This window comes from Linepithema humile, chromosome 3 (assembly GCF_040581485.1).
Source record: "Linepithema humile isolate Giens D197 chromosome 3, Lhum_UNIL_v1.0, whole genome shotgun sequence".
NCBI classification, from domain to species: Eukaryota; Metazoa; Arthropoda; class Insecta; order Hymenoptera; family Formicidae; genus Linepithema; species Linepithema humile.
The window spans coordinates 25,860,853-25,875,054 of record NC_090130.1 but is presented as its reverse complement, the minus strand read 5'-3'; the positions used below and the strand labels follow the sequence as shown (position 1 = coordinate 25,875,054).

General features: G+C 36.8%; 4 protein-coding genes and 1 long non-coding RNA gene across 9 annotated transcripts; 2 read left to right on the top strand and 3 right to left on the bottom strand.

The window, feature by feature from the left end:
* Nucleotides 1-291: 291 nt before the first annotated feature.
* Nucleotides 292-2,991, bottom strand: shams (glucoside xylosyltransferase 1 shams). Its single transcript, XM_012372411.2, has 2 exons — nt 2,259-2,991; nt 292-2,183 (listed from the first exon to the last, which is right to left on the bottom strand). The coding sequence occupies exons 1-2, from the start codon at nt 2,691-2,693 to the stop codon at nt 1,527-1,529; spliced, it is 1,092 nt and encodes a 363-aa protein (XP_012227834.1). The 5' UTR covers nt 2,694-2,991; the 3' UTR covers nt 292-1,526.
* Nucleotides 2,992-3,262: 271 nt separating this feature from the next.
* Nucleotides 3,263-5,187, bottom strand: LOC105675237 (TOG array regulator of axonemal microtubules protein 2-like). Of its 3 annotated transcripts, none has more exons than XM_012372244.2 (6): nt 4,917-5,187; nt 4,694-4,844; nt 4,278-4,526; nt 3,955-4,197; nt 3,640-3,804; nt 3,263-3,487 (listed from the first exon to the last, which is right to left on the bottom strand). In XM_012372244.2, exons 1-6 carry the CDS (start codon nt 4,969-4,971, stop codon nt 3,343-3,345), a joined length of 1,008 nt encoding a protein of 335 aa, XP_012227667.1. In that variant the 5' UTR covers nt 4,972-5,187; the 3' UTR covers nt 3,263-3,342. The 3 variants fall into 3 exon arrangements, with proteins under 3 accessions (XP_012227667.1, XP_067207286.1, XP_012227660.1); XM_067351185.1 differs by having other exon boundaries at nt 4,923-5,187; XM_012372237.2 differs by having other exon boundaries at nt 4,694-5,187.
* Nucleotides 5,188-5,341: 154 nt separating this feature from the next.
* On the bottom strand, nt 5,342-9,538 carry Keap1 (kelch like ECH associated protein 1). Of its 3 annotated transcripts, none has more exons than XM_012372218.2 (7): nt 9,251-9,538; nt 8,472-8,789; nt 7,735-7,899; nt 6,972-7,639; nt 6,534-6,782; nt 6,056-6,354; nt 5,342-5,964 (listed from the first exon to the last, which is right to left on the bottom strand). In XM_012372218.2, exons 2-7 carry the CDS (start codon nt 8,778-8,780, stop codon nt 5,777-5,779), a joined length of 1,878 nt encoding a protein of 625 aa, XP_012227641.2. In that variant the 5' UTR covers nt 8,781-8,789; nt 9,251-9,538; the 3' UTR covers nt 5,342-5,776. The 3 variants fall into 3 exon arrangements, with proteins under 3 accessions (XP_012227641.2, XP_012227648.2, XP_067207284.1); XM_012372225.2 differs by lacking the exon at nt 9,251-9,538 and adding an exon at nt 8,910-9,132; XM_067351183.1 differs by lacking the exon at nt 9,251-9,538 and adding an exon at nt 8,928-9,132.
* Nucleotides 9,539-9,627: 89 nt separating this feature from the next.
* LOC136998508 (uncharacterized) lies at nt 9,628-11,447 on the top strand. The gene is made up of 2 exons (XR_010889076.1): nt 9,628-9,758; nt 11,019-11,447. It is a non-coding gene; the product is annotated as an uncharacterized lncRNA (long non-coding RNA).
* Nucleotides 11,448-12,353: 906 nt separating this feature from the next.
* Nucleotides 12,354-14,066, top strand: LOC105675116 (juvenile hormone acid O-methyltransferase). Its single transcript, XM_012371960.2, has 5 exons — nt 12,354-12,686; nt 12,796-12,967; nt 13,218-13,350; nt 13,434-13,569; nt 13,681-14,066. The coding sequence occupies exons 1-5, from the start codon at nt 12,515-12,517 to the stop codon at nt 13,851-13,853; spliced, it is 786 nt and encodes a 261-aa protein (XP_012227383.1). The 5' UTR covers nt 12,354-12,514; the 3' UTR covers nt 13,854-14,066.
* The last annotated feature ends 136 nt before the right edge of the window (nt 14,067-14,202 follow it).

The following is a 14,202-nucleotide window of genomic DNA, read 5'->3' as shown; positions in this document are numbered from 1 at the left end:
TATTCAAAATAATTTCATATATTTTCTAAAATATTATATTTTATACTTTAATGACCAACTCAACTAAAATAAGAGTGTGTCTCGAACTTTCTAACGAATATATCTCGTACAACTTTTTTTTTTTATTTAAATTAGTGCGGGGTTTTTTTCTTCTAATAGCGAGAAATGTGGAATAAAAATAAAAATTATGTTATGATGTACATAAAACAGGACATTTCTCGTCGAACAGATTGATTAATTAGATCTAATTAAATTTAATGGTTGATTAAATAGGTATTAAGATATGTTAACTTTTATATTATTTAGACAGATCTTTATTCAGGTTTTGTTGTACAATATATCGATAAGAAAAGTATCACAAATCGAATTGTTGAACAATCAAACGATACAAAAATGCGTATCGTACGAATTGTACAAAATCGTAAGAAGACCGTGTGTAAAATTTCGAACACTTTTCCTGATATTTAATTCATTATATTACAGTATTACGATTCATACTTGCCGTTGTCTCATCAAACAATGTACATCTCATTACGTATATCGTTTTCAAAATAATCCCGCATGTTTGCATTGCGATTAGAGCTTATCTTCTATGAAGACAAGTTGGATATGCAAGACTTGTATAAATAACAGTAGCAGTAAAATCAATATTCCTAACGAGTCTCATTTTTTCCCTTTTCAGAAATATGTTTTTTTTTTTTATTTGATTGAAATACTCTATTGAGATACTTGAAAAGATAAGCTCAGAATCATCATTTTTCTTTGCTAGGCTTAGAGCCGAGTATTGTCGAATCAGATAAAAATGTATAACAACATATTCGCCGCATCGCTCGTCATACAAACAGTAACAACATAGCGCACTTGTCAACAAAAAAACTCAAATGCACCATAGAAAAAGTTCAGTCTCTATGTAGAATATGGTCTGGAATTCTTTCAACACGTTATACCTTCTAAATCGCAAAGAACTGCGCTTATGAGTCTCGAATCTAGATTCTCTGACTTAACACATTGTGGACGGGCCGCATAAATTAACGCGGCAACATAAGTAACCGGATACGTTAATTGACTAAATTTAATTCACCGCTGTTTCTTTCTTATGTATTATATAATATCAATGCATAGTTTCGTGAAGATCCTCATCGAGAGTGAAGCAGAATATTTCAATATAATGAGCCTTCGAATAATCTTTTCTTCCTGCGTAATTGAACACACCACTTCACAACGTGTTAAGACATGTATATATGTATATATAAGTATTCGTATAGTTAAGTATTTTAGGATCTAAAATCTTTTCAACATTCTGGATAGAAGACATGAATAGTATTATATTACGGCCAAAAGGTGGCCTCGCGAATACGCACAAGAGTTTATATATATATATATATTCTACTGTTTATTGCTTCGACATATATCTTTAATATATATACAACATCGATATGAATTATCAAAACAAGTGTAAAGATTTCAAATATCAAATCAAAAAGCTCACGTGAGTGCATATGATTTTCGGTATGACCGAGCAAGTCTTAAAAGTTATGAGCCAAGTGCAGCTCCGGCTGGATGATGAACACCTTTGGGACTCGGCCGCAGTTTGATTTGTCCTCCATCACCAAGTAATTCCTCATCGGCACGAGCAGCTCTTCGTACGGATCCGTGTTCAGCTGATACTCTTGCATAGCTCTGTATATAGCTCTGAAAGGCGGCTGCTTCTGCGAATGGAACGTGCCGCGAGAACCATGCAGCACCAGAGCACCATCCCTTTCCGCCTCCGCGCACACCGACATGTACATGCAATGATCCGGTCGATAGTTGTATCGGCAGGAGTAAACGTACAGCTTTTCTGGATGATAATGGAATATTATGTTGATGATGTCCTGATCACCCCAGGTGATCTTCAGCTTGTACTCCTTGTGAATGGGAATCACATGGTCGGTCCATCGAAACTCTCGCATTCTCGTCAGATTCATTAACATCACTCCTGAATTGACACCCAACTTGCCGTAATACGGATGCTTGGCGAATCTGTTGTACCAACCGGTATTTGGATCCTCGTGCTCTGGGCTGAGAGCTGCCAACTGGCTGGCATTCATTTTTTTGAACTCATCCCAAATTCTCTCTGGTGGTGCCAGGAACAGGGTATCTGTGTCCACATAGAGTACTGCGTCGGTGTCGTTCAACACAGTCTGAAATACAATAAATCCTATAAATCTAACTGTATTACAAAAGGAATATTACTAGCTGGTTCCACTACTGCTTACTGGTAAGAACAGTCGCTGAGCTGCACAGGGCTTGAATAGCTTTTTCCACATGGCCACATCGCTGCCGTCGGGGAAGGTAATGGGCCGTACTAGGAAGTCAAAGGTTTTATTAGATATAAGTTTCCATTCTGACAATTTCTCATTGAAGGCTGGTATCAGCTGATGTTCTGCTAGTATGATGAACTGCAGCGGCTTGTTGGTGAAGACCAGCGCTGACTTTAGCATAGTCAGGGCCTCGTGCAGCCTGTCCCCGCATACCACCACGCATATCGTCACTTCATTCGTTGCCGATGCAGCTAAAGCCTTCTTTTGGAGCATCAGACGCTCCCTCCCGGCGGTCTGATCATTGCTGGAGAAGTTGGTCGTCACATTGAGCAATATTATCAACGCGGCGAGGATAAGGCACAGCAAGAACAACTTGTATACAGATCTCATTGCGTTGCGTTATTTCTTTTAAGTTCGGGTAACGTTTATCGGAATCGCGACGTCGACAATACGCGACGTCGGCAATAATCCGACCGCATTTTAGATCCCACCAATAATTCACAAACGTTTATGAAACGCGGCGAATCTTTCGATATCGCGTCGTCGAAGGGTCTTAGTTTTCAAGTAACAACGAACGCCATATTCAAAACATAACCTTTTGATCACTTTTGATCAAATATAAACACAGGAGGCAGTGACGCCAGATTTGAGACGCAGCAGCAAGTAGCACCAGAGAGAAGGTAGCACAAAGGAGGGAATACCGCACATGCGCAAACCATATACATGTAAGCTCCGCGCTTCGACTAGCTTCGGACCCTTCGGATACTAGAAAAAAACAGATGTACTATTTCTGTCTCCTTTCTTATTAGTGCAGTCGGTATACTTATCATCAATGCATACGTAAAACATTTTTTTGGAAATTTTTTTTGTTTTTTTTAGAACGTTTTTTGCTATTCAAAAGTTTAATTTCCGTGTAAATTTAGTGTTATAGTTAACAACATAATTTATTATCCAGAATGGACAATGATTAATCATTTATTACACAAATAGACAATATATAGTGCCATTACATTATTGATACATAAATTAGCAAGCAATATTATACACTATGAATCTGATTGTATTTTAAAGAAATTAATTGCTTTTCTATGTTGCTAATAATCTTCCAGTCTATGTCCTGATAAAATAAGGTATCAAAGTCCTGATGAGCCATCATTGTTTTCAATGTCTTTTTCGCATCATTTCTGCAAAGACAATTAACATATTAAAATTCATGTTACATTGTACTTCTACATTTAAAAAAAGCGTATGTAATTACAAGAAACTTTTTTTACATCTAATAGAACAACACATAGATTAGGATTAAATGTAGATGTATATTGATAAAAAAAAATACCTTGTCTCATTATTACCATCGAGAAGAAATTTTGCACACATCGTGAATATTTTTCGACGAGTATCTTTGAAATTTGGGTTTGACAATAAATATTCCACTCCAATGATATTAATAATGTTATAAAGCAACCGACTTACAGTTGCTCTTATCAATGGATTTTTGTGACTGTGAAATAAAACATAAAGAATCAATATTAAGAACTCTACTATCTAAGCATGACTAGTCAATAATACATAATAAGTATATAACAAATAAGTTATTGAATATAAGTTTAAGCGAGCATATGTTAAAGACAAGGTACACATATTCATTTACCTAGCACCATGTTCGCTGGCCAATATACGAATACAAGTTGCAGGAGGCAAGTGTGTCACCATGGAATCTAAAGCACGTTGAGCGTCATTTCGAATTCCCTTGTTGGTATGTGTACTTTTTAAAAGTAACGTAGAGGTAAGTTCGTCAAACTCAGGCCTTTGCGTGCACTGGACCGTTTTATATAATTCCAATGCTATTTGGCAGACGGTTCTAACGACATGCGGTCTTGTATTTCTCAATAAACTGTAATATAATAATGCGTCTCATTGCAACAATAATAAATAGAACAAATAAATATATAGCAAGAAGTCTTGAAAAATGACCTGCACAAGGTTCGATATATGCGAGGCATACTGGAGTCCAGCAATTCCGGTTGAATCCTTGAAATATGCATGAGTTTTATTAAACCTGGTATAGTGCTCTGCCATTGATCCTGCTTTAAACTTTGCAGGGCGAGTTTTAGCACTTTCTGTGGATTCATAAATTCCTCCGGTGTTCCTTCATAATCGTCTTCCAGCATAGCTGCATAGTCTCCGTAAGTGGTCACAGGATTAACTTCCTTTGGATATTTGCTACAAGGAATTATTGTGAAGCAAGACATATTTAAATATAAATATTATGTAATGTAATTTATGTAATTTAAACAAGTAGAGCTTTTATAATATATTTTGAACATATTTTGCATTCAAGTTTAGTTAGGTAATAAATTGTGTAAAGAATATAATTGAGTGTCTGATACCCATCAGATAATGTAAGAAAACGCGGATCTCCCGAAGCCCCCGAATATGCTGTTTCGCAATTTCGCGTTCTCGTAACTCGCGCTGGTTTTGCATTCTCATGTTGCGAAGATAAGGCAGCCGGTCCTATCGCCGCGCATGTAGCAGACTTGCCTGTCAAGATATTTTTATTCCAAAACAAATAAAAACACGTTAAAGATTTTGTATCCAAGTAATGTTTCCCACCTGCACCTTTGCACATAGGACACGTGACGTATCTCTTGCATTCCACATGTGCCATCTTATCTGAAATTTACTGGAACAAGGCAGTGCGTAAAAATTAAATATTTTATAAGAATTCGATTACTTTTTATACTGCAGGAATTTGTCTGCTTTATCTTTGCCTTTAAATGTCCATTTTAAACATCCAAGCATCGCTTTTGCATAATTTTCCATAAAAATGCCGTTTTCGTATTTAGATAAGTTCAAGCGGCTGCATAATATTAACGCGCATAAGTGTGTGCAGCAATTTTTATGAACATTGCTATTTTATCATTCCTTTCAATGTGATTATATAATCAATGGAAATGAGTTACGACAGCATGACACGTTACTTACAAAAGATAGCAATTGAAGATTGTAAGATTGTTAGATAGAAAAACGCTGGTAAATTGTTTAAAAATAATTTTCTTCACAATATAAGTATGTACACTGTATTACTGCTTTGTACACTGTAATTAATTATAGTCTATCTATGATAAAAAGTGATAAAGCTGTGAAAATGTAGTACAGTCGCGTATAACCTAATAAATTGGTCCTTTGATAAATTTAAAGATTGCGGTAAAAGTTACCTCACTTGTTGAGAAAATGTTTTTTCAGCTAACTAGAATTATCCAATCAAACTTGGTCCGCGGTTCGATGACTCGTCGCGTGTCATCTAAAATTACATCTAATATACTTGTCAGTCGAGTTCTAGGCGTCGATCACCCACAATTGTCCTAATCCACAGTTCCACTTTGTATTGTACATTTCTCTCGCGAATGAAAGAATGACGGTCATTTTACTATTGTTTCTGAGGATTGCCTAAAAAGCGCCAGCTCCGCGTATCACGACGGCGGTTTCTCTAACGAGATATTATGATCTAAATGTTCACAGTGTATAGGACACTGATAGTAGGACACCGCGCTGGCATGACCGGACCTGCCTGAAGTCATCGGCACACCCTCGGTCCACTGATCCTTGGTCGGGTCGTAAATTTCTACTATGCTTACAAACGTCGTGCCATCGTATCCTCCTGAAAGAAATCAGTGTACACATAACATACTGTTTTTTTCTTTTCAATTGTACAACTTTACTTTTTAGCTAAAGATCAAGGTTGTACTTACCCATTGCGTATAATTTGCTGTCGAGAACGGTGACGCTGAGCGCACTACGAGCGGTACTGACGCTGCTCACGTTTTCCCAGGTGTCGCGCTCAGTATCGTACCTCTCTACGGAGTTCAATTGCGATTTTCCGTCGTATCCGCCTATAACGTATATGTATTGACCCAAGCTGGCCACTCCGGCACCTGAGCGACTAAACTTCATAGGTGACACCATTGTCCACTCGTCGTTCTCCGGATGGTAACATTCTACCGAGCTGAGCCGATCTTTGCCGTCAAAACCGCCGATCGCGTAGAGTAATCTGTTGAAAATAATGGAACATTCTGAGTATTAAATAATTCATACTAAGATAATCATCGATTGGAATCGATATAAATTACTTTAAAGTTTAAATACACTTGAATAATGTAGTTTAGCGTGCAACCGCTGGAATTAGCAATCTTATCATTCGACAAATATCGGCGCGATGACTAGTAGTACCTGTTCACTACCGCTACTCCAACGCCTAATCGTTTGATGTGCATAGGTTTCACGCTGGTCCATGTGTCATGATCCGGATCGTAGCATTCGACACTGTTGTGGTATTCAGCACCTGCACTGCCACCCACGGCGTACAACAAACAGTCCATCACTGCAACTCCGACTCGGTTCCTTGGCACTGACATCGGGCTGCAGGGTCGCCATTGATCCGTCATCGGGTTATATCTGTCTACCCAATCGCTGTCGTATCTGAAAAAAAGTCGTGCGACTCCTTTGAGCTTGATCTCAAGATCACATTCCACCAGTTGAAGCATTCACGGCGGTGACGTAGAGCAATCTATCAGTGGTAAACTTTTCACGCTAACTACTTTCACTTGATAACTACATTTGGCATAATAGTTCTGGAACGTCAGGCGCAGTTGGCGTCGAAGCGCTAACCTGCTTCCCGGTGAATTGTGCCTGCCACCAACTGCGTAGAACATCCCCTTGAGAAACGCGCCGCCCAGACCGGATCTAGGCACAATCAGCTTGGCGTGCTGCGTCCACGTCTTGTCGTCGGCGTTGTAACCCTCCAGTATGTCGAGCGAGTTCTTGAAGAAGCCACCGGCGATGTATATCACCCGCGGAGTGTTGGGAGTACGTTCCTTCACAACCGGCTTCTTGTGCAACGTCAGGTCCTTGAAGATCTGCGCCAAGTACTCACGGCACGCCGGTACCTTTTTCAGCACGTCACAGTTTTTCATTTGCTCCCGTAGGAAGTTTGGTGTGAGATACTGGCAGCGCACCGCGTGCAGTATGTGCTCCATCTTGGGTCGCCTCGCCTCCTCGTTGTACTTGACCCATTTCAGCACGGCGTTGTAGACCTCTCTCTCTTCCTGCACATTCAGCTCGTCCTTTCTCACAAGCGCCACCAACTGTATGGCGGATAATTGCAGAAATTCCTCCTCTTGGCATATCTGGTTGAAGTGCTGAACGATAAATTGATTCGCCTTGTGGTACAAATCATGACAACCGTGTTGTTCAGCAAAGTTGGCGATCCCAATCGCATTCGTAGGATCCAGTTGCCTTTCCAGAAAGACACAGCACGCATCTATAACATTGCTGACCTATATTGTAACACATTTATATATTAAATGACATCAGTCGACAGAATTATTAATGCAATGCGTTTCTTTTCATAACTGTATACAATTTTACATACTTGGAACATGGTAGCTGCTGACAGCAGCGAACAGACTGTAATCTCAGTAACTCTTATTTGACCAGTATACATGAAGTACATTAAACGAGCCATTGTCGTTGGACAGACACCTTGGAGTTTTACTCTTGTCATTTCGCATTCTTTCAATCCTCCAGTGAACATTGCCTGAAATTTTACAATTAAGATCACTTAGCGTCTTTGTTGAATCTCAACGAAACAAGAAATAAATAAAGAAATAAAATAATAAGCTGTCACTTCTCTTGTTTTGAATAGACTTATTTGTCTATTTGACAATTACATCCTTTCCATCATTAACAACAAAAGAGATGACAGCTTCTCGACATGACTTGCCACCGAGAAAACAATAAGATTTTATTGTTCACGTTTTTCATTTTTAATATTGACATTTTAAACTACAATGGAGAGAATACACTTAATGCGAGTTATGCGATTGATACTTAATGCAAACTATGTGCATCATCTGTTTCACTTTTGTTAAATTCACTAAAGATGATCTGATGCCAGATATCAAAACGTTTGTTGAACTTTTAATCAATAAATTACATTATATTTGACACAGACATCTCGCTATGACTCTAAGCCCTTTATTTCATAAGTTGATTTATTAATCTTACGAGTCTTTTGCAATTTAAATAAAATAATCTTTGTAAATAGGACAAGTAAATAAGTTAAATTGAGAAAATGTGATGGTTTTCTATAATTAAAATCAATCTTACCTTAAAGTAGGGACTAGCTGCTGCTAAAATAACTTTGTGTGCATGGAACAATTCAGAGCCGACTTCCAGTATCACATCAGTCAGCATATGATGGCTGCGCATCATAAACATCATCTTCATGGCTTCCTTCAGATAGTTTGCCATGCAAAATGTCATGTCCCCGAGATCGCCCCTGTGCTTCTCCGTATTAAACATACCCTCCCAATCTGTTTCTTCCCCTGATACAAGTGGCGAACCTGAGGCATTACTCTGAGACTGGAAGCCACTCTGAGCCCCTTTCTTTTGCTGACAATCTTTCTCTCCATCCATTAAAGTGAGCTGCAAGAGAATATAAAAATGCAGCAGTTTATTTATATAACTCTACACAATTGCAATTTTTCTCAAAACTTTTAATATCACATGCAGCTGTCACGCTGCACATAAAGCAAGGCCACATACAGAAGAGCGACTGCTCACATGCCAAGTGGAATATGGAAGTCTAACAGCACCGTGACATGTGTCTGTCTCCAAAACTGACGCTACTATGAAATTATTTGCACATTACGCGCGCAATAGCAGCATAATCGCGCAATGCAAGTTAAACGTGGTATCGCGGAAGCGTCGCACGTGACTGTGAGATGTTTCCGAGTTGGGATTTGTGACATCGTCATCGTCGTCGTCGTCGTCGTCATTGTCCTTGCATTGTCGTTTCGATACAGAAAGTTTTTCTCTCTCTCCCTCTTTCTCGCACGTGCAAACGCACGCACGCGCGCGCGCGCGCGCGCAAGCGTGACACTTACCCGGCTTGCCAGGTCGCGAACGATCCACCAACGCTGAAAAATCACTGGCGCGAGAGTGAGATGGCACAATAAGAAGGCGGATAAGCAGGCAGTGCGATCATGTTTCGCTGTTACAATCGATCTCGCTGATGATAGATGATGACGCAGGCATCCTCCACCGCTTCGATAGATGCGGCGTCACCAAGCAATCACGCCAGTCCAGGAAAGCGAAACTGATCCACGAACGTATGTAGACACGAACGATTTGCATACGCACGTGCTCCACCAGCGTTGATCACAGCAGCCACGAACAGAGTACAATCAAGTCCGAACGGCGCTGGCGGGACTCATAGTGGTCGTCGTCGTCGTCGTCGTCGTCGTCGCCGCCACCGCCGCCGCTGCGAAGTGTGAGATCGCTTCGTCACGATTTCTACCGTAGATACCGCCGCCGGTGTACCTTTGTCCGCGTGCCAGCTGATAGCGGCCAGCTATTTGGTTAATAAGCCAGTGCGGCCCTGACGGTGACTCGGTAATAAATAAATGTACAAATTGATGGTAATCGGAAGAAAGCCAAATGATATAAAGTGTCTAAAAAAAACTGTCAAGGGGCATAAATATAACAAACGTCATTTATTTTGAATTTTAATTTGATTCGGAGAATCAATTCTTGTTAATTAATTTTGCTAATGCACAGCTAATGAATAACTAAGTTTCAATTAGTTCCGCAAAATCGATTACTGCACAATAATCATACATATGAATGCATAATAACACTCGTTCTGAGAATATGTTAATTCTTTTGAAACCTTTTTCTTAATTAAAACGTTAATTCTCTTTGTATTAGAATTAAATTTTTTAATCTTTTTTTTAATATTTTAATTAAATTTCACTGGAAAAATCGGAGGACGAAGAAACGCGATGGAAATTTTGCAAAGTCTCCAAAATCCTACAAAATTATCTTAAAAAATTTATAGATTAAGCTAGATCAATGCTGTATATTCGCAATGCGCAGATACAAAATGTTTCGAACTTTCTTTGAGCGAATGTGCACGCAGGTACAACAACGATAAAAGCATTCGTTGGTTCGCACACAGTTCCGTCCCCACGTAACCGACCGTGAAACAGCAATCGTGACCGTAGATGACTCGAATGACTTGCAAATTCCACGACTCGCTCGCCTCGCCGCGCGTAATCGAACAAGCGGTATTCCGATTCGAGGACATGGATCCTGTCGAGTCAGCTGTTCTGTATTCATAAAATAGATTAATAACTTGAGAATTGTACAAGATCATTCAGACCTGAGATACTATCATTTACAACAATTTGTTAAAATCTGCAAAAATTTAAAAGATCAGAATTAAGTTTGGGTGGATTGATATTAATTTAGTCTTTTTTTTCTTCTACTCTAAGAGAAAAAAACCAATATCCATAAATAAATAAGATTGTCATGATAATCAAGATAGATAATCAAGATTTACAATCAGTATAAACAGACAGATGATGATAATGCATAAAACATAAGCTGAAACATAGACAGCTTTTCACACAGCTTCATTCACGAGAAAAGGAATGACTTGGAAAATTGAAAAAATACCTTATCACCTTTTGAATTTAATTTAACGATTTCCAACATTTTTAGTAATTATTTATATATTAATAGTGATTATTTATATGTATATAAATAAAAAGACACGTTCTATTTTTTAAGAAAAAAAAAAAGAAAATGATGGTAATATTTTATACGTAATTTCGTCAATATTTCATATTATTTTCAATTATTTTGTTTTAGATGGAATGTTATCTTTTTGTTCTGATAACACTATGATCCCCGGATGAGTTTCACGAAGTATAATTTCACGAAATCCTTGAAGATCATTCAAACAAGATTAAATCGTTAATCCCAGAGTGATACCCGAAAAACATGAAAATGACCTCATTTAGTTGAAACTTAATATAAAAATTAGTATCGTAATGTATTATCGCAATTATCAATTTTGACACCGACAAGATAAAAATTGCTAAATTACGAAAAAATTACGAAATTCGAAAAGTTTACAATGTACTAATATCCTCTGAGAGAATGTGATTAGATTAAGAAGCAGTAAGACAAGCGCTTATTTCTTACGAAGAGCAAAAACGAAAGAAATCGTTAATCATTTTCTTTTTCTGTACAAAGTAAAGATTACAGATTTTTAATTAAACATATATTTACTGGAGATTTAAAACTGTTTAGCGGAGATTCAATCCTACTTAATCCTTCGAAAATTCAAACTCTACGTAGTGAAGATTTCGAACCTGATTAAATCAAAGTCAAAAGTCAATTTAGCTCTCTTTATAATCTAATATAATTTATTCACGTTGCACCTGTAATTATAAGCGGTTATTTATAAAATTGAAATTGAATATTATATAGTAATTATATAGTAATAGTTATATATATATATATATATATATATATATATATATATATATATATATATATATATATATATATATATATATATATATATATATAACTTTTTCCGCCTATTTTTAGATTAGAATTTCGCTCATACACAATAAAAATAAATTTGTAATAAATATATAAAAATATGATAAACACAATAAAGTTGGAACTTTCAGAATTGTTCGGAATTTCTGGTGCTACTTCTTATTTAATTATTCTTCTGATATTCATCTGATATTTTTACGATCTTTCTAAAGATCAAAAGATGACAAAAATATAGATGACACACACCCAAGAAAAATTCTCCTTCCACCAGTGCTGTGAATAAGCTGTAGATATAAAAACCTGAGGGTCATCTGCATTTTAGACAATATTTGTATAATATTACGCAGTAATAATTATATTTCGAATTTCCTTAAAGATCTCAAATGCAATCTTTGCATCTCTATTTTAGACAATATTTGTATAATATTACGCAGTAATAATTATATTTCGAATTTCCTCAAAGATCTCAAATGCAATCTTTGGTTATTGAAAATCATTACCACACGAATGCAGATAACATGTTTTACCACATGCTGGTGGTGCATGTTTTTAATCACGACGGATGTGAAAGGCGTCTACCATGCGTTGCTATTCCCCACTACGCGTCTACAGTGATGTCAAACGATGCCTGGATCGGAAGGTCATCCGTTCGTATATGCGTATAAGTCTGATGGTTTTTGCCTCGACGACATTCCATTTGCTGCACTCCTTGAATAAGTTTCCTCGTGAAAATTCATCCGAGCGGGAATCTGCATTAATAACTAAACATATAATATCGTAATATAGTTGGAACTATGGCGAATTCGTATAAAAAGTTGCAAAGGAGAAATTCATCGTTTATAATCGAAGAGTTCGAAGACGATTTCAAAGGAATGTCTGGAAAGTGTATGGAGATCGGCTGCGGTTACGGAGATACAACGAAGGATATTCTCTTACCAGCTCTCGACCCAAATGCCGTGATAATAGGTGAGAAACCAATACGTTGATAAATTGCAAATTGTAACAATACGTCGATGTAGAGCGTTATTAAATTCAATGATTTCATTTTCTTCAATCATTTAACGATTACTTGAAGGTGCGGATACTTCGGAGAAAATGATCGAACATGCAAATAAAACATATGGCGACAACAAACGACTCAAATTCGTAACATTCGATATCGAGACCAAGGATTTGCCTGAGGAATATATTTCCGAATTTGACCACATATTTTCATTTCCCGGCTTATTTGTCTGCAAAGACATTCGGTAAGTAAGATATATTCGAACAAAGATTAGATTAATATTCCTTCTTACAAAATAAAGAAACGCACTTCAAAACAGATTTGCAGATAAATATTTATATGTAGCAAACATTTTGTCATTTATACGATAAAATAGTGATAAGATAAAGATAGTTTCCAAATTGTCGATAATATAAATGGATAACCTCAAAAATGTTGTAGATAATAATTGTATACTTGAGAAATGAATTGTATTTATCACCTTTATTTATCAGACAAGTGTTCGAAAATATTTATCGCATGCTTCGACCTGGTGGAACTATGCACATGTTATTAGTAGCATCTCACACTACGTTCGAAGTCTTTAAAGTTATGGCAGAAGATAAGCGTTACGCACCGTACGTATGGGTAGGTGTTATCAATGATTCATAAAGTTTTATTATTGCATAACTTTTTAGTTACGAATTATTAATTGTTTATCTTGCGTGAAGGACGCCACACCGTTTCGCGATGCAGACAATCCTTCCAAGGAGCTGAAAGAATTACTTAGAAGTATCGGGTTTACCGTTCACCATTGCAGTCATCGACAAATGAGCTTTTCCGCTAAATATTCAGACGCTTTTCCGTGTAAGTATTCTTACAGATATGTATGAAAAAGTTACACCCTTCGTTAATTGTCATTTATAATATAAATAATTCGCACTACTTTTATTTATATTAATTATTTCACTATTACAGCCGCTATTATGTCCAATCTCTCAGTTTTGGATAAGATGCCGTCTAACCGAAAGGAAGATTTCATGCATGAATTTGTAAGCGAATTCATGAAAGGAAAACTTGTCTTTAAAAACGGCGATGAAGAACACATGACAAATGTATACAGATCACTGATCATTTCTGCACAAAAATAAATATTGTGCAATTGTGTATATACATATCATCTAAATTGTTTATAACGCTCAAAATTATGAATTAATTTAAAACAATATGGTGTATATATTATTTTTTACATATAATTTCTAAAGTAATGTAAAAAGAAATTTTGAGAAATTTGCTTGTACTAATTGTGTCTTATATTTAAAACGATGTAATTTTTCAGAATAAAAAATTTGAAAAAAAAAAAACATTTACTATATAGTAATAATACTATAAATTTGTTTTTCGCAATCCTTGACACTCACGAAAAAATTTAAATTACTGTTTGATGAAAACTATACTTTCCTGACGGAGGCTACGTTTACAATAGCTTGGCAAAGGCTC

Bases quoted from the DNA above. Each gene is read 5' to 3' on its own strand.
- Keap1 (XM_012372218.2), bottom strand. From the start codon at position 8,780: ATGGATGGAGAGAAAGATTGTCAGCAAAAGAAAGGGGCTCAGAGTGGC. The intron at 7,900-8,471 runs GTAAGATTGATT...GTAAAATTTCAG, and splicing joins CAGCTAGTCCCTACTTTAAG to GCAATGTTCACTGGAGGATT. The intron at 6,783-6,971 runs GTTAGCGCTTCG...ACTTTTTTTCAG, and splicing joins CACAATTCACCGGGAAGCAG to ATACGACAGCGATTGGGTAG.
- LOC105675116 (XM_012371960.2), top strand. From the start codon at position 12,515: ATGGCGAATTCGTATAAAAAGTTGCAAAGGAGAAATTCATCGTTTATA. The intron at 12,687-12,795 runs GTGAGAAACCAA...GATTACTTGAAG, and splicing joins CCCAAATGCCGTGATAATAG to GTGCGGATACTTCGGAGAAA. The intron at 12,968-13,217 runs GTAAGTAAGATA...TTTATTTATCAG, and splicing joins TTTGTCTGCAAAGACATTCG to ACAAGTGTTCGAAAATATTT.
- shams (XM_012372411.2), bottom strand. From the start codon at position 2,693: ATGAGATCTGTATACAAGTTGTTCTTGCTGTGCCTTATCCTCGCCGCG. The intron at 2,184-2,258 runs GTAAGCAGTAGT...ATTGTATTTCAG, and splicing joins CTCAGCGACTGTTCTTACCA to ACTGTGTTGAACGACACCGA.
- LOC105675237 (XM_012372237.2), bottom strand. From the start codon at position 4,971: ATGGCACATGTGGAATGCAAGAGATACGTCACGTGTCCTATGTGCAAA. The intron at 3,805-3,954 runs GTAAATGAATAT...TTTATTTCACAG, and splicing joins GCCAGCGAACATGGTGCTAG to TCACAAAAATCCATTGATAA. The intron at 3,488-3,639 runs GTATTTTTTTTT...TTGTCTTTGCAG, and splicing joins GATGGTAATAATGAGACAAG to AAATGATGCGAAAAAGACAT.